The sequence below is a fragment of the Pelophylax lessonae genome (assembly GCF_965119305.1).
Source record: "Pelophylax lessonae genome assembly, chromosome: 6".
NCBI classification, from domain to species: domain Eukaryota; kingdom Metazoa; phylum Chordata; class Amphibia; order Anura; family Ranidae; genus Pelophylax; species Pelophylax lessonae.
In genome coordinates, this window is record NC_138773.1 from 34,985,822 (window position 1) to 35,005,036 (window position 19,215).

General features: G+C 42.0%; 2 protein-coding genes across 2 annotated transcripts in view; both read left to right on the top strand.

Moving 5' to 3' along the window:
- Positions 1–19,215, top strand: part of LOC309557653 (uncharacterized protein) — a gene marked incomplete at its 3' end in the record, with an annotated part of 39,946 nt that overhangs the window by 14,030 nt on the left and 6,701 nt on the right. Inside the window, exons 3-4 of the mRNA XM_082260442.1 lie at positions 6,625–6,700; positions 8,586–11,407. Of these exons, the coding sequence (XP_082116568.1) occupies positions 6,625–6,700; positions 8,586–11,407 (2,898 nt within the window). The remainder of the gene's footprint in view (positions 1–6,624; positions 6,701–8,585; positions 11,408–19,215) is intronic.
- LOC309557654 (uncharacterized protein) lies at positions 11,417–18,355 on the top strand (the record flags this gene model as incomplete). Its single annotated transcript, XM_082260443.1, has 2 exons — positions 11,417–14,884; positions 15,224–18,355. Exons 1-2 carry the CDS (start codon positions 11,699–11,701, stop codon positions 18,353–18,355), a joined length of 6,318 nt encoding a protein of 2,105 aa, XP_082116569.1. The 5' UTR covers positions 11,417–11,698.

The window sequence follows — 19,215 nt, forward strand, 5'->3', positions numbered from 1 at the left end:
ATCTGTAGTGGGATGTGAAATGGTGTCTTTTGGCGGGAGCAAAGTCCCAGGAGGAGGTGGATGGCTGTCTCTCCTCCTGCAGAGTGAGGTCGGCCTAGGGACCAGGAGTGGAGCTGAGCTGCAGAGGATCCAGAGTGCTGACCAGTGGAGCTGCTGGGCAGAGGACTTTGGGAAAAACAGTATTGTGAGTACAGAGAGATCTGTCTAAGAGAGGGGACCACTCCAGAGAAGTCAGGGGATCAAGGAGCCAGCTCACTCAGAGTGTTACAGTAAAGGGGGTGCCAAGTAGTTAAACCCTGAAGATTAGGGGATAAAGGGGGTGCCAGGAAGGGCCCTGAAGTGGTCAGCAGTACAGTCTACTGCTTGCCTCAGGATAGAGTTTATCTCAGGAAGCTTAAGCAAAACCTTTCACAGCCAAGGGCAAAGTGAAGCAGCGGCCTAGCCGTGACTAGCTCAATTTCAGCGTTACTCATCGTTAACCAGCATTTATTCAAGTGGTCCCTGCCTATTGTGCATAGTTCTATTCAGTTGGAGTATCCCACTCATACCTTCTCCTATCCCAGGGGAACCTGTAACCAGCAGCTCCCATGGGAGTAGTGCTACACATGCCACAATTTTTGCAAAGAAAAATGGGCAAAAATGTCCTCTCTAGATGTGCAAAGCTGGTAGAGACATCCCCAAAAAGACTTGCAGCTGTAATTGCAGGGAAAGGCGGTTCTACAAATTATTGACTCAGGGGGGTGAATACAAATGCACACCACACTTTTCACATGTTTGTAAAAAATTTTGAAAACTATTTATTTTCCTTCCACTTCACAATTATGTGCCACTTTGTGTCGGTCTATCACATAAAATCCCAATAAAATACATTTACGTTTTTGGTTGTAACATGACAAAATATGGAAAATTCTAGGGGTATGAATACTTTTTCAATTCAATTACATGTGCGTGCGCAGCCTAGCGTGTACATCGTAGGTTCAGCAGCCCATTCATTTGAATCTGGTAAAGTGCTGACGTCACCGAGAATTACGAGGATTTCGGAAGGACGGGTGCAGCCTTTAGCCGGCCGGCTTTTATACGTGCTTGATGTTATTTTACTTGCTGTAAGTGCATTACTTATTTCTTCAATAAATATCCTAAGATTTTACACCATGGCGTTTTATTTATGTAGCAGGTTTTCCAGGCGTTGGACCTTAGGTGGGTCTGCCATTGTTACCGGTTACCTCCCCAGCCCATGTGAGCTGCGACCCTGGGTGTGAGAACTGAGACATGGACAACTCCGGCATCTCTGTCTTGTTGTTTTATTGTATTTACGGGGATGGGAGAAGGGAATGAGTGGGATACTCCTTAGGCTCAACTAATTACAACTTGGGACCAGGGCTGGCCCAAGACATTGTGCTGCCTGGGTCCAAGAATAAAATGTTGCCCCCCCCCCCCCCCAAAAAAAAAAAAATCATGCCCAACAAAAGGCCCCCACATCCATTATTTTATATAAAAATAAAATGTAGAAAATATTATATATACTGTTAACTTCTTCCATGACTCACCCCCTGACCGGTTCATTAAACACCCACTGTCTGTCCTCACTCCTCCTGTCATTCCTTTGTCTGCCGTGCCCACCGCCCTAGAAGATCCAGCCTGCCCTGCATAAGATGGAGTGCACTGATGTCTGACATCATTATGCACACCACAATCACATGATGGACATTCCCCAGAGGAGACGTTCTGCCTCCTCATACTCATCAGTTTTCACTACGGGCGGCAGTATGAGATGGGGAAATGGCGCCCATAACGTGACGCAAACTGATGACACCCAAAACTGCTGAAAAATAAATTTTGGAAGTCAATTTGCTGCCCCTCTCCAAGTGCTGCCTGGGTCCAATGGAACCAGCGGGACCCATGGTAGGGCCGGCCCTGCTTGGGACTGCCTCAGCAAAAATGTCTTTTAACGCTGTCTTGACGCCAGCCAACGCTTACTGACGCTTGGTACACACTGTAACTTGAAAGAAGTGCTAGATCCTTGACTTGGAGTCCAGAAGATCCATAATAATGAGCTTCTGACGCTACTGTACTACAAAGTCACTTACTACTTCCTCCAGCCTTGGCACTGGCTTGAGGTAGATTTGCTGTGAATTCTTGTATGGCTGTAACTCTCTACTAAACACTGTACACTGTCTCTTTAGGGCCCAAACTGCAGGGTCCCCTGACTAGGTACCCCCTCTGTCACTTCAGGGTCCTCAACCTAGGTACCCCATTTTCAGCTAGCTGATGCCTGGATCCTAGAACCTTCTCCGGAGTGGTCTCCTCTAGCACTTCAGGCAGACCCCCAGGGGCAATCCTCAGTACTCACGACCTGTGTAGGCTTTCCTGGGACTGGAATCCTCTCTCTCCGCTGGTTCTCGGCACACCGGATCCCCTCAGCTTAGCTCAGCACTCTCTGGATTCTCAGGCAACACCCCGAGACATCCAATTCCTCAGACAGGAGGAGAGACAGCCATTCTCTCCCTCCTGGGACTCTGCTCCCGCCAAAGATACCCAATCATGCACTTCCCTCAAACTTATACCCACTCCCAGAATCCCTTGTGGCATAATCTGCCTTCTGGTGTAGTTACAAGCCTGAATGCGTCCCCTGATTGGGTTTCCTCCACTGCCCTATGAGAAGCCTCTCACAGGAACCAGTGGGGAGACTCCCCTCTCAGTAGGCACACCTGGAAACCATGACACCCTGACTAAAAGAAATCATGGCCCTTCTGTTAGGCAGACAAGGCCCACTATACATTTGCATAGCACCTACCTGTAGGGTGCTACATTTACATTTATGGGGGTAATCTGTTGCCAAGCAGAATATCTCTAAGGCTTGGTTCACACTGGAGCGGCTTCAAAGTCGCCCGACTCTGAAGACGCCCCGTGCAGCGCGACCTCAGCGGGTCTTGCAAACGACTTCTCTAATAGAAATCAAAGCACTTGAGTTGCTCCGATTAGAACGATTCCATTGCACTGAATGGAGCGCGACTTGTCAGGTGGCTAAGTCGCCTGACAAGTTGGCCCAGTGTGAACTGGGACTTAACCACTTACCGCAAATCGACGTAGCCCTACATCGTCAGCAAGAAGTGGTTGTTCGGGGGTGATGCCTGCAGCTAGAGGCATCATCCCGGTACTATTTTTTAGAGCCGGCAGTCGGCTTTCAGGGGGTAACAGCCGATGCGGCTCAGGAGCCGCTCGATCGTTACCCCAGTGAGTGGGAGGGGACGCCCCCCCCCCCCTCATGCTGCCCATCCCACCTGGAGACCCGAGCAACCAGCCGGGGCCTCTGCTGGCTGGTTGGACTACCGATCAAAGCTGGATGCGGCTTTGATCTGGTCTCCGATGACGTAACCCGGAGGCAGCGTCCATGACGTCACTTCCTGGTTACTCGGCGCTGAATTTAAAATGGGACAGTATTCAAAAATGACGTTTTCGGCATTTTGAATACATTGAAGTGCAGTGAAGGGGTTTGGGGTCTTTTAGACCCCCGGTCCTTGTTTTTATTGAAAAGTTTCTGCAATGACATAAGGCATGACCTTCAAGAGGTTGTACACCAAGAATTTTTTTTTTCCTCTTCTTTACAACCTGAAAGAGAAACCCATAATGAGCTAGTATGCATCGCATACTAGCTCATTATGAAATACTTACCTTAGAACGAGCCCCCGCCGTGCCGTCCGCTTACCTGTAGGACGGGCGACATGTATAGTCGCCCGTCTTCCGGGATCGCGGCATCCGGCCATCTGATTGGCCGGAGCCGCGGTGACGTCACTCCCGCGCACGCGCGCGGGAGCCGACGGTCACGGCACGGGGCTCTGAAGGAACGGCACGATCTGCCGTTCCTTCAGAGCGCATGCGCCAGTGACGTCACTGGCTGCATTAAAGGTAAATATCTCCTAAACGGTGCATGTTTAGGAGATATTTACAGTACCTATAGGTAAGCCTTAATATAGGCTTACCTATAGGTACAACTTCCTGAGGAGGGTTTACTTCCTCTTTCAGTCTGAGAGACAGCACAGCAACTGCTATTCTGTTCCCCCCAGGAACAAAGGTCTCTTTTTTTTGTTCCCCATGCCTTGCTTGCAGTTGAAACTCTGTGCTTTGTGCTGCCATCTACTGGTGATTTAATAGAAATGCCATGAAATGGAAATGTGATCTTTATTAGTTTGTTTTCTATATAAGGGACCTGACATCCCTTACAAAGAGTACCTGTCACTGTCTATTGCTGTCACAAGGGATGATCAAAAAAGTGATCTTTTTTTTTTTGAAAAAAAAACCTGTGCTAAAATAAAAAAAAAAAAAAATAATAATAAAAAAAAAAATTTAACAACCCCCGTCGCCGTGAGCTTGCGCACGAAAGAAAAAGTATACGGAAGTCGTGCCTGCAAATGAAATCGCTGTTCAAACCACACATGTGAGGTATCGCCGTGATCGCCAGAGTGAGAGCAATAATTAAAAAAAAGAGCTACCCTGTAACTCTAAACTGGTAACCGTTAACATTTTTTAAAGCGTCGCTTATGGAGATTTTTATTGACCGTAGTTTGTCGCCATTCTGCGGGTGTGCGCAATTTTAAACCGTAACATGTTGGGTATCTATTTACTCGGTGTGACATCATCTTTCACAATATACAAAAAAATGGGCTAACTTTACTGTTTAGTTTTTTTTAAATGCAGTTAAATGTAATCTTTCCAAAAAATGGCATTTGAAAGACCACTGCTTAAATATCGCGTGACAAAAAATATTGCTACGACCGCCATTTTATTCTCCAGAGTCTTTGCTAAAAAAATAAATAAATATATGTTTATAATGTTTGGGGGTTCTAAGTAGTTTTCTAGCAAAAAATACTGATTTAACTTGTAAACAGCAAGTGTTAGAAATAGGCCCAGTCCTTGAGTGGTTAAGGAGCTCAGCGGAGAGGTCTACTGGTCACCTATGACCTACTTACCTCTGGCGTGTTTGATTCTTTTGGGTCTCTTTATCTGGTAAGCAGGCATTTTGTGTGGTGGTTACACAAGTTGGCGGAGGAAGACCTTTATATGTCATCATTTATTTGCAATCTATTTAGGCCCCTTTCACACGGGCGATCCGATCCGCCTGTCAGTTTTTCAGGCAGACCGGATCGGATCCTCCATGCATCCCTATGGGGCAGCGGGTCTCAGTGGAGATAGTTCCGCTGACACCCGCTGCTATCTGATCCGATCCTGTCCGTGAAATCCGGACGGATGGAAACCCTATTTTCCATCCGTCTGGAGGATCGAATCATAGAAACATAGAATGTGTCGGCAGATAAGAACCATTTGGCCCATCTAGTCTGCCCAATATATCTGAATCCTATGAATAGTCCCTGGCCCTATCTTATATGAAGGATAGCCTTATGCCTATCCCATGCATGCTTAAACTCCTTCACTGTATTTGCAGCTACCACTTCTGCAGGAAGGTTATTCCATGCATCCACTACTCTCTCAGTAAAGTAATACTTCCTCATATTACTTTTAAACCTTTGCCCCTCTAATTTAAAACTGTGTCCTCTTGTGGTAGTTTTTCTTCTTTTAAATATGCTCTCCTCCTTTACGGATGGGATCGGATGAGAACGGACAAGCGGTCCGTTCTCATCCGACCTCCCATAGAGGAGAGCAGAGATCTGACAGCTCTGTCTCTGCAAACAGATCGGAGACGGAGCTGTCATCCGCCTGCTCAGCGGGGATCGGCGGATCCATCCCCCGCTGAGCAGAATGGACTCTGTCTGGCGGTGCGCCCGTGTGAAAGGGGCCTTACAATTGCATCAGGGGCGTAACTACAGGGGTTGCAATTGCAACCGGGCCCCATGCTCCAGGGCCTGTGCAGCTCCCCTGTACACCTGGATAGGAGGGGCGGCGGGGGCAGCATGTAGAGGAATCACTGTCCTCCTTTTTCCTCCTGTAGCTGCAGGAGGAGAATGGAGGAGATTGGTTCCTCTGTATGCTGCCCCCGCCACTCCTCCTATCCAGTTCACTTGTGTTCTGCTGTCTCAGGGCCCCTGTGTGCTTCCCTGCCCCCCCCCCCCCCCCACAGTGCTGCCCCCCCTCTCCTGCCGGCTGCTGCAGGGGATGTGTCACATTAGAGAACCAGGAAGGGGTCAGTAGATATGTAATTTACCAGCTCCTTCCTTTTCTGAATGGACAGAGTCATAGTCAGTGACATTGTAAAAAAATAAAATAAAATGATAAAAAATAATACAATTAAAATACCAAAAAATAAAAAACTACTGACACCAGTGGGTGAACTTCCAGGATCGCAAAGGTCACATCTCTATTAGAGTTGGCAGCAAACATAATACCATACAAGACATTGCTTCCAGATATACATAATATAGAACCTTAGCTGAATTCATTTAGCGTGGTTTCCTGAGACTGTTACTCTATAATGTAATGTTAATGGAGGAGGTAGAGGAGGATACTCTCTATTTGGTTGGGCTGCCCTTGGATCTCCCCCTCCTACTCCTGAGAGACATAAAGAGCCAGTGAGCGATTTAATCTGCCTGTGTACACCAAAAATGAAGTAGATTGACCCTTTAACAGTGACGTGAAGATTGTTGATGTAACATTGGTGTCCCCTTCTTCCAGGAGACAGGCCTGCTAACCTCAACCCCAGAGCTCTCCGGTATCACAGAAGAGAATGAAGACGCCAGGTTCCATCCAGGTAAAGACTGCAACTTCAGTAAAATCATAACACTTCCCATTGGGTACAGGAGCTAGAGCCTTATGGTGTTTTCCAGTTTTCCTGTGTGTGTATATATTATATATATATATATATAGCCAATTTGCCCATGATAAAGATCAATGTAATATATATTGATTGATGTGGGTGAGCTTCTAAGACCAAGGCATGACCCTTTTGTGTTATTATATCACTGTTAAACATATATTGATGTAATTTCTCATAGACAAGCAATAAATCAGTCCTTTTTGGCTCATGGGCTTGCCAAGGGCTTTGGATTTCAGCCTACAAACAGGTCCCTGACATGGTACATATGTCATATTTTTCCTTATACATGTACGCAGGTGTAGTTAGCTGGCTGGTCACTAGAAAGCTCTGTTCCCATTATAGCCCATTAAGAGAAAAGTTAAAAGAAAGTGATAGCTACCCTTTTAGCTAGAGCCCTCCAACTTGACTACTGCAATGCTCTACTCGTTGGTGTACCTAAATCCACTACTAATCAACTACAATATGTACAAAATTCTGCAGCCAGAATCCTGACTAGGTCTGGTACAAGTGATCCTATTACCCCTATCCTGGAGTCCTTGCACTGGTTACCCGTCAGGTTTTGCATAGACTTTAGGATCCTCTTGCTCACCTATATGACTCTTCATGGCTTGGCACCCTATTATCTCTCTGAACTCTTATCTTCTTACTTCACTCCCTCGTAACCTCTGATTCTCAAATGTTGGTCTTCTGTGTGTTCCCCCTACTCACCCACACTTGATGGGAAACAGAGCCTTCTGCTGCTTTGCTTCAAAACTCTGGAATTCACTTCAAAAAGGCATCAGATAATCATCTTCTCTAAACTCATTCAAATCAAATTGTTAAAGACGTTTTTCTTTAGACAAGCTTTCATGTAATTGTCCATTTTTTCCCTTTATTTTACTTGTATTTCTTGTGTTTTCTTTGTAAAGCGCTTTGAGAAGCTACCTTTAAAGGTGCTATATAAAATAAAGTTTATTATTATGATTATTAAGATAGTTATGTCAGGGGTGAGTCAGCACCCATAAATAAGCTAGGTGGGGAGGAGCACACACTCTTTTGGGGGATGCGAGCAAAACACCCCACACGTGTAAGGATGTAACCGGCATATGTGGGCCCTGGACAGAGCAGGAGGCCGGGTGAAGTGGCCCTTTATATAGGAGGAGCCAGCTGTTGTCATTCTGTCCCTTATTGAGTTGGGAGCTAAGGCAGATTGCAAAGGCTTTATTGGCGAGGCTGGAGATCTCAGTATAGGGCTGTTTCCCTGAAGGGTTCCTGAGAGAGGTGTACCCAGCTGGGAGGCATGCCTCCACCCGTGACTATCGCTGACTGTCCATTTTATGTGGTTGACTGTGTAAGCCAATTGACTCCTGAATATATGTCCTAGTGATGTGACTGTCATGCCATTCCCTGAACAAAATCAGAAAAGTGCAATGAAGCCAAGTCGTGTGGACATTCCCTTTTGTGCATATAAGGGTCTGTGGCAGGGGATGTCCTGAGGCCTATAGCGAGGAGAAGGGCACAAGATGGCATAGGGCTCGACCTCAGCAGGTGGGATTGTGTTCTAGCAGGGCTGGAGCAGGGGTTGGGCCTTTGGCTTGGGTGCCAAAACTAGCTAACCACAAAACCCCTCTTACACACAGCCTAATTTACTGGAAAAAAAATACATTATAAAGTCTTGGAACATTGGAGATAGTTTTTGGCAACTCTATTCAAAATGTAGGAAAAAAAAATAAAATACCCTTTGGCTGGACATACATTTTAAACCCCTTTAGAAAGACTATAGATTCCTTTCATGTTGAAGAAACTGATCAAACCTAAACTATTTAATTTTACATGACAGGTGATGAGGAGTATCCAACACAGGAAACAGATTTGAGACATGGAAAGAGTGATCCTGGAGGAAGACGGGACTTGGAGCACAAAATAACAGAAGAAGAAGATATTGTTCTTCACACAACAGCAGAAGTCACAACTCACAGCTATGAAATAAAAGTAATAGAGTCCACAGAATCGAAAAACATAGTGGCCATATCCCACAATGTCCAAAGCATCCTTATTCAGGAACAGGTCAACCCACCTGACCTGCTAGAATTGAAAAAAGAAGTATTGATTGGCTGTGAAATCAAAGTTTCCCAGTATGAAGAAGAACCCACAAGTAGGGTTGAAAATTTGGAGGACAATGAGCCTTTGGGGAACTCAGAGCATAAAGTCTATAAAGGTGGACAACATGGTCAATATGAAGAAAGTCTCTTTCAGCCAATTACCTTAACAAGTATTTCATTCGAAGATCAGAACCAGCTGGTGGGCCCTACTGGACAAGAAAGTCTTATCGAAACCACAACAGAAAGTGGAGAATATAACATAACTATTGAACAAGAAGCACAGGTATTGGTGGAGACTATAGATTCTACAGTCACATTTGAGTTTGATGTTGATAACATTTTAGATGTGATTGAAAACAACAAGAAACTGGTAACACCAGTGGATGAAACAGAAAGCTCTTCCAGCCAAGGAGGAGATAGCAGGAAGACATTGGAAGACCTACTGGAGACAGCCAACCGCTTAGAAAAGCACTGTGATTTATTTAAAAAAGTCGAGGACCAAAAAGTATCTAAAACCCTAGATCTTGATAAAACTTCAGGTTCAGTGCCCGCATCGAACTTATCTACAGACCAAGGATACACAGAGGGAGATCTGACATCTGTGGATGTATCATTAACAAAAAGCACCTTTTTTTTAGAACAGAGTGAAAATAACCAAATCAATGTGGAAGAAGAAACCATAAAAACACAATCTTTGGTGCTTGGGCTAAGCAATAGAAATTCTGAGGAAGAATGGAAGGACGTTTCAGCAAAGGACGTTAGAAAACCTACCAACAACGAAGATGTACAGGGCATAGAAGAGCATCTGACAGAAAAACTTGAGGAAAAACATAAATTTCAGGAATCTGAGAGGCAGCCTAATGTTTCCAAAAAAGAAAGGATTAAACGAAGAGTTCATTTTTCTCCAAGTACAGAAGACTTATTCAAAAAAAAATCAGAACGTGCATCAAGAAATACACTTCAGATGGTTTGTGATGAAATTCTTGAAGGGGAATTGCAACCAGGAGAAGATCCTGAACAATTAGAAAGTTCATACATAATAAAAGACTTGGGTCAATCTCCAAGCAAGGAAAGAGAAGGGAACTATCTTGGAGGTACCACCTGCAGCCATGATAGTCATTATGATGGACAGTCAACCAGTGAGGAAGAAGAGATGAATGAAATAAATGAGGGTCGAACGGTGTGGTATGATGACCACCCAGCTCAAGCAGAACATGATGAGAGATGCGATTCCTTGGGAGCCCCGACCGACCAAAATGTGCATGTGGATTCCAAACTGGAGGAATTATTTGTGATTGCTACAGATAGTAGATCAACAGAAGAACATTTGGATCACATTCCTTCCAGTGAGGAAATGCTTTTAGTTGAAAAAGAGTCTGCTGGAAATCGAGATACGTCTAACATTACCAATGTAAATCTTGAGCAAAAAGAACTCTTTACGGAAAATAAAAACGAGTCACATGCTTTCCGAGAAACAGTGAACAAATCAGAAAAGGAATTTCTTGCACCCCCAGATGGCACAGAAGAGACTGCAAGAAAAGAGGACTCATTCTTAGAGGTAGAAAACAGCCAGGTAGATTACCTAATAGAAGAAAGGAAAAATCTTCTAGAATACGACCCCACATATGTGAAAGAATTTATAGATGATATTAGACAATCAAGTGACACATCAGACACAAACAATGATGACTTACCAAAAGATTTCACAGATGAGCAAAAGCAGACTGATGACCTGTTTCTGGAACAGGCAATCCTTGGTGAAGACTACCCATCTGAGGACACTGATAACAAACAACTTGAAAACATAATTCATTATTCAGCCCATAGCGACATTACAGAGACTGGATCAGCTGAGAAAGAACTTACCTTAGGTCAATGTAGTATAAAGGAAACTGATAAAGTTATCAAAAGTGAACAGGATGGAAAAGAGGTTCAAGAAGAAACCTTTTTATCAGAAGCAAAAGATGCTCTGAAGTCTTTTGAAGAGCAAACGCCATCCAGCATTGTTCAGTTAGAAGAAGACACATTACTCAGACAACCAGTTTCCAGAAACAGTTATGATGAATACCCTGAAAAATTGCATGAAACGCAACTAAGCGCATCAGTGGATGAAATATGTATGCCAATAGTGGGAGATGTCGAAATAAGAGATGGTCTACCATCAGAAGAACACAAAGAGATGTTCAGAGATGCAAATTTTGAAGGAGAAAGTGAACACAATAATGAAACATCCACCAATGAAATGGAAGAGCAGCAAGAGCACATAACTGAGAAACAAAGTTATGACTACAAACATGAAGGCTTTCCACCGGAGACCAGCAAACCACAAGAAGAAGATAGCAAAGTCAAGACTGGTCACATAGAGGTAGAACCTTTAACAGAGCAACAGTGGGTAGCTGAAGAGCAGGATGGTTCTGGTAATGAAGCTTCTCCAACAGAAGGACGTGTCACTGAACAGATGCAAGATGGCAATTCATTTAGACAGCTAGCTCCCAGAGATGGTAATGAAGAATGCCCTGAAGAATCATATGAAACCGATCAAAGTGCATCGCTGAATGAGGTACGTACATCAATTGTTCAGGATGTCCTGATAAGAGAGGGTTTAGTGCCAGAAGAAAGCAGTGAGATATTTAAAGATGCACATTTTAAAGCTCAAAGTGAACCCCACAACAAAACAACTACCTATGAAATACAGGAACACACAACTGTGCAGCAAAATAATGACTACACATATGAAGATTTCCAGTTAGATGCCAGAGAATCACAAGAAGAAGATGACAGGAAAGTCAAGAATAGTCATACAGAAGTAGAAATTTTAAATAAAGAGCAGCTTGTAGATGAAGAGCATTTGATGGTCCTTAATGAAGATTCTTTGATAGGGATATCCTGCAATGATCAATTGCAAGAAGACAGTTTACAAGAACAACCAGTTTTCAGAAACAGTGATGAAGTATGCCATAATGAACTGGTTGCAACAGAGCAAAACACATCAGTAGTGGTGATGTGTACATCAATTGTTGAGGAGATCCTAAAACAAGAAGATCAAGTGCCAGAAGAATTTAATGATATCTTTAAAGATGCTAATTTTAGAGCGGAAAGTGAATCCATCAAAGAAATAATGACCCATGAAGTACAGGAACACACAGCTAATATTCAAAATGATGACTACATACATAAACCTTTCCAGCCAGATGCTAGAGAATCACAAGAAGAAGTTATTCAGGTCAGGATAGAAGAAGACATTTTAAGTGAAGAGCAGTTGGTAGTCCATAAAGAAGATTCTTTGATAGAGGTATCCTACAATGACCAGTTGCAAGAACACATATTACAAGGACAACCAGTTTTCAGAGACAGTGATGAAGTATGCCATAAAGAACTGGTTGAAATAGAACAAGACACATCAGTAATAGAGATGGATACATCAATTGTTGAGCACATCCCGAAAGGAGAGGGTCAGGTGTCAGAAGAATTTAATGATATCTTAAAAGATGTGAATTTTAGAGCAGAAAGTGAATCCATCAAAGAAATAATTAGCCATGAAGTACAGGGACACACATCTATAATTCAAAATGATGACTACGTACATGAAGATTTCCAGGAAAATGCTAAAGAATCACAGGAAGAAGATATCCAGGTCAGGATTGGTGACGTAGAAGTTGGAATTTTAAATGAAGATCAGTTTGCAGCTGAAGAGCAGTTGGTGGTTCATAAAGAAAATGCTTTGATAGAGATATCCAGCAATGACCAGTTGCAAGAACACATATTACAGGAACAACTAGTTTTCAGAGACAGTGATGAAGTATGCCATAAAGAACTGGTTGAAACAGAACAAGACACATCAAAAATAGAGATGTATACATCAATTGTTGAGCATATCCCGAAAGGAGAGGGTCAAATGTCAGAAGAATTTAATGATGATATCTTAAAAGATGTGAATTTTAGAGCAGAAAGTGAATCCATCAAAGAAATAATTAGCCATGAAGTACAGAAAAACACATCTATAATTCAAAATGATGACTACGTACATGAAGATTTCCAGCCAGATGCTAGAGAATCACAAGAAGAAGATATCCAGGTCAGGACTGGTGACATAGAAGTTGGAATTTTAAATGAAGACCAGTTTTCAGCTGAAGAGCAGTTGGTGGTTCATAAAGAAAATTATTTGATAGAAGTATCCAGCAATGACCAGTTGCAAGAAGACAGATTACAGGAACAACTAGTTTTCAGAAACATGGATGAAGTATGCCGTAAAGAACCGCTTGAAACACAACAAAGCACATCAGTAATACAGATGTGTACATCAGTTGTTGAGGATGTCCTAAAAAGAGAGGATCAAGTGTCAGAAGAATTCAATGTGAATTTTAGAGCGGAAAGTGATTCCCTTGAAGAAATGATGACCTATGAAGTACAGGAACACACATCTATAAGTCAAAATGATGACTACGTACATGAAGATTTCCATCCAGATGTTACAGAATCGCAAGAGGAAGATACCCAGGTCCGGACTGATCACACAGAAGTGGAATTTTTAACTAAAGAGCAGTTTGTTTTAACAGATAAAATTTGTTCAGCAGAGGGGTCCAGTAATGACCAGTACCATAAAGACAGTCTACTCATTCAACTGGTTCCCAGACAGAGTGATAAAGGTAGCCTTGAAAAATTGCAAGAAACAGAGCTAAGCAAATTAACGGGAGAGACATTCACATCCATTGCTGAGGAATTCCTGATAGAAAATAGTTTTGAATCAGAAGAAGAAAGAGATGTCTTTAGAGAAGTGAATTTAATAACAGAAGGCAAACCCCACAGTGAAACACCAACCTGTGAACTGGATGAATTGCAACTGTACACAAATGAGGAACAAAATTATAACTGCATATATGAGGATTCATCAATAAAGACCAGAAAATCACAAGGAGATGATAGTGAAGTCAGCTCTGGTCACTTAGAAGTTGAACATTTAACTGAAGAACAGCTTGTAGCTCAAGAGAAATTTCAAGTAGTTAATGAAACTTCTGCAAAAGACAATTTACAAGAAGACAGATTACTTGAAAAAACAGTTTTCAGAGACAGCGATGAAATTAGCCCTGAAATACTGCATGAAACAGAACTAAGCAAAACAGTAAATGAGATATGTACATCCATTGTCAATGATGTTCTCAGAGATAGTCTAGTATCAGAAGAAAGCAGAGAATCCTTTACAGAAGCAGGTTTGAAAGAAGAGAGCATATCTCATAGTGACACATCCACCTGTGAAGTAAAGAAACTGCAAGACCACACAGCTGAAGAGAAAAATAATGACTACAGAAATGAGGTTTCATTGATAGAGACCAGGAAATCCCAAGAAGATGACAGTGAAGGCAATACTGGTCACTTAGAAGAAGAAAATGTAACTGAAGAACCTTTCGTACCTGAAGAGCAATTTAAGGTTGATAATGAAACTTCTCTAATAGAGGGATTAGGCACCAGTGACCAATTGCAAGAGGATAGATTACTTGGACAACCAGATTCAAGAGAAAGTGATGAATTAAGCCACAGACAACTGTTTGAAACAGTGCAAAGTATATCAGTGGTCGAAATATGTACATCAGTTGTTGAAGATGTCCTGATAACAGAGGGTTTGGTGCCAGAAGAATGCAGTGAGGTAATTAAAGATGAACAACTTCAAACAGAAAGTGAATCCCTCAATGAAACATCTACCTATGAAATACAAGAACACAGATCTGCAAAGCAAAATGACTACACTCGTGAAGATTCCCAGTTAGATGCCAGGGAATCAGAATCTGAAGTCAAAGACAAAATTGGTCACATAGATGAAGAGAAGTTAGTAGCTGAGCAGCAATTGGTGATTGAAAATGAAGGTCCTACAACAGAGGGATCACAAGAAGAAGATAGCAAAGCCACAAGCCATATAGAAGTGGAATTTTTAAATAAAGAGCAGTGGGTAGCTGAAGAGCAGTTGGTGGTCCATAATGAAGGCTCTTTGACAGAGGTATCCTGCAACAACCAGTTGCAAGAAGACAGATTACAAGAACAACAAGTTTCCAGAGACATGGAGGAAGTATGCCGTAAAGAACAGCTTGAAACACAACAAAGCACATCAGTAATAGAGATGTGTACGTCAGTTGTTGAGGATGTCCTAAAAAGAGAGGATCAAGTGTCAGAAGAATTCAATGTGAATTTTAGAGCAGAAAGTGATTCCCTTGAAGAAATGATGACCTATGGAGTACAGGAACACACATCTATAAGTCAAAATGATGACTACGTACATGAAGATTTCCAGCCAAATGCTAGAGAATCACAAGAAGAAGATATCCAGGTCAGGACTGGTGACATAGAAGTTGGAATTTTAAATGAAGACCAGTTTTCAGCTGAAGAGCAGTTGGTGGACATTGATAAAGTAAGACACCAAGAACTGTATGAATCAGAGCAAAGCACGTCAATGGTTGAGATATGTCCATTAATTGTTGAAGATGACTTGATGAGAGAAGATCTGGTGTCAGAAGAATTCAGTGGGGCCTCTAAAGATGTTAATTTATCATTAGAAAGTGAATCTCTTAATGAATCAACTACCTGCGAGGTACAGGACCACATGGCTGTCAAGCAAAATTCTGACTATACACACAAAGATATCCAGCAAGATGCCAGTGAATCACAAGTAGAGGATAGCCACTTAGAAGTAGAATTTCTAACTGGAGAGCAGTTTGTGGTCACGGGTGAACCTTGTCCAGCAGAGGGATCCAGCAATGATCAGTTGCAAAAAGAAGGATTACTCAAAGAACCAGTTTCCAGAGACATTGATAAAGTAAGACACCAAGAACTGTATGAATCCGAGCAAAGCACATCAATGGTTGAGATATGTCCATTAATTGTTGAAGATAACTTGATGAGAGAAGATCTAGTGTCAGAAGAATTCAGTGAACCAGTTTCCAGAGACAGTGATAAATTATGGCCTAAAGAATTGAATGAAACAGAGTTGAGTGCATTAGAGAATGAAATACTTACATCCTTTTCTGAGGATGTCCAGATAAGAGACATTATAAGATCTGAAGATCACACAGAGGTCCTTACAGAAGCAGTTTTACAACAAGAGAGTAAATCCTACATGGGAACATCCACATGTGAAGTGGAGGAACTACACAAATACATAGCTGGGGAGAACAATGATGACCACATATTTGAGTTTTCATTGACAGAGACCAGCAAATCACAAGGAAATGACAGTGAAGTCAATACTGTTTGCTCAGAAGCAGAAAAAATAACCAAAGAACAGCTTGTAGCTGAGACGCAATTTGAGGTCCCCAATGAAGATTCTCAGATAGAAGGGTCCAGCACTGACCAACTGCAAGAAGATGGATTACTCCGAACAATTTCCAAAGAAAGTGATGAAATAAATGATAAAGAACTTGATGAAACAGAACAAAGTGCATCAATGGTGAAGTTATGTACATCCATTGCTGATGATATCCTAAGGGAGAGTCTAATATCAGAAGAATTGAGTGGGATCATTAAAGATACACATTTTAAAGCAGAAAGTGAATCCCACAATGAAACTACTACCTGTGAAATACAAGAACACTCAGCTGAGAAGAATGATAATGACTACACACATGAAGATTTCCAGCCAGAGAGCAACGCATCACAAGAAGAAGATGGCAAGTTCAAGGGTAGCCACACAGAAGTTGCATTTTTAACTGAAGAGCAGTTTGTGGTTACAGATGAAGCTTATCTAGTAGAGAGATCCATCAATGACCAGTTGCAAGAAGACAGATTATCTGAAGAACACAGAGATTTCTTTAAAGAAGTAAGTCTAAAAACAGAGAACAAATCCGACAGTAAAATGCCCACCTGTGAAATAGAGGACTTGCAAACACATACAACTGAGAAGCAAAACGATAAATACATCTGGGAGGATTTTCAGATGGAAACTAGCAAATTACAAGAAGAGGATAGTAAGGCCAACATTGCTCCCATGGAAGTAGAATTTTTACCTAATGAACAGTTTATGGTTGAAGAGCAGTTTGTGTTAAAAAACAATGCTTCTGTAACAGATGAAGATAGAGATCACACAGAAGAAAAGCATGATTTTTCAAATGATACAAACAAGGCATATATTAAAGACATTGAGGAATATGAACCTCAACTTGAGCAAGATAATAAAAAACTCCTTAAAGAAAGTTATGAAGATAAAGGATTTTCTCATCAGGCCACCAATGCAGTGGCTCAGAACGCTAGCACAGATCACATTATTGTCCTAGACACTACTGCCGAACAGGAAAACCAATTTGAAAAAATCTTTCAATGTCATGAAAAAGAGTTAGACCTATTATCAGAAATTAACTCTACCATTTACTCAAATCTATTAGACCAAAGCATCAGTGTGTCATCAGAGGGAACCAATGCCACCTTAGACTCACAAAAAACGGAGAGTGAATTGTATGCTTCACATATTACAGCACCTAATTTGGATAGTGTCTTAGAAGTCACAGAATTATCAGATTTTGAGGTTGAAAACGTCCCTAAATCTCCCAAAGAACTCGATCTCATGTCGGAAATTCAGTGTATGCTTAGCCCAGATCACACAGAACGTAGGTTTCCTGAAATAGTGGATGATTTAAACATAAAAGTAACGGTTTCTTCTGAAGACCAGTCAAGTGCTTATGCTGAAGAGCAAGCTTCAGAAATTAGCAAGGATCTTGATAGTCCTTCTGGATCACTTTTAGAAGGTCCCACTGAGAACAAAGATATAAACTGGAGATCTACTTCAGACACAAATAATGAGACAGCCAAAGATCTTTTGTTAGAAATTCATTCTGTGATTACAGCAGATTGCAATATTAAGACTGCAAACGTTTCATCTTCTGGCAAACTCATAGAGTCAGATGTGAAGGTAGAAGAAGATGAAAAAGCATCCCATCTAACTTTGGGTAACACTGTGGATGCAGCTGAAGAATGTATCCGTTTAGAGACCTCCACTGTGGAAGAACAGGTGGAAAATGAACAAAAGGTCATATCTATGGAAAAACTTAGATTAATTCATGAACCCAGTCAAGTTGAGGGAGACGCCAACCAACAAGACTCTCTATTAGGAACTATGGTAATTTACACAAATGTATTAGAAGAATCTGTGGATGTGGACATCACACATTCAGCAGATAGTGAAATTTCTTTAACCAATGAGCTTTGTGGACCAGAGATAGATATCAAGCCTCTAGCACAAACAGGTCATCTCCAGGTGGACATAAATAAAGTGCAATCATCCACTAATGAAGAAACCACCACAATCTACTTGAATAAAGTTGAGCATGAAAACGGAGAACACAGCATCAAGGAGGAATATCTACCAATAATACAGACATCAGATCATGGGGACATCACCAGAGGTCAAGAGCAAACTCTAGTTGATGAAACGGGAATGTCAAATGAACCAGCTGAGGAGGATGATTTAGACATCAAAGTGGTGAGCTTTGTGAACATTGATCTTAGACAAGTAGAAGCTTCTGTTTGCTAAATATTCCAACCCTACTGGTATATAGTATTGTTGGGCAAATCTCCCTGGGTTGGTTTTGCCAAGGGTTTTGGCTAATTTTGTTCAAAGTTTGATGAACCAGAACTAAGAGGCAAATCCCAAGAAAATCTATGGGGCCAAATCTTGTTATATTTTAGCTCTTTTTAGGGATAATAGGCAAACTATTGTTTAAAACAAATAGCATAAAAAAGATGTGCAATGTCATGGGGGACATGTACCAATGTATGTCCCCCATAGCATTGCCCAATTGGTCTTTCATTTCGGGGAAAAATTGAAAATACACAAATGCTTGGAGAATGCCTTACAGCTGTATGGGATCTTACAGAACAGTAACATTTTCACAGAAAAACCCCAAATATCCTGTTTTTCTTTTAAGACCCCGTTCACACTGGGGCGACGCTACTTGCGCAGCTCACACCGCAACCTCGGAGCGGCCGGCACGGACTTCATATCATTGAAGTCAATGCAGGTCGCTCCAGGTCGCCCCAAAGAAGTTCCGGACCCTTTTTCTAAGTCGGAGCGACTTGTGTCGCTCCTATTAGAACGGGTCCACAGCTTCTCTATGGCAGGCGACCTACGGCGACCTGTCAGGCGACCAGGTCGCCTGACAGGTCGCCCCAGTGTGAACAGGGTCTAAAAGTGAAGCCGTGCAGCAAAAATAAATAAATAAAAGTTGGCTGTGGATGGGAGGGCAAACTGGACTTCTGACCTCAAATAAACCACAAAATAAAATAAAAGACAAAAGAGCCTCCAATAATTAAAAAAACAACAAGTGGGTTGATTACCAGAAGAGCTAGCAATTAGATTTAAATTACAGTTTCCTAACTGCCCTAATCCCTCCT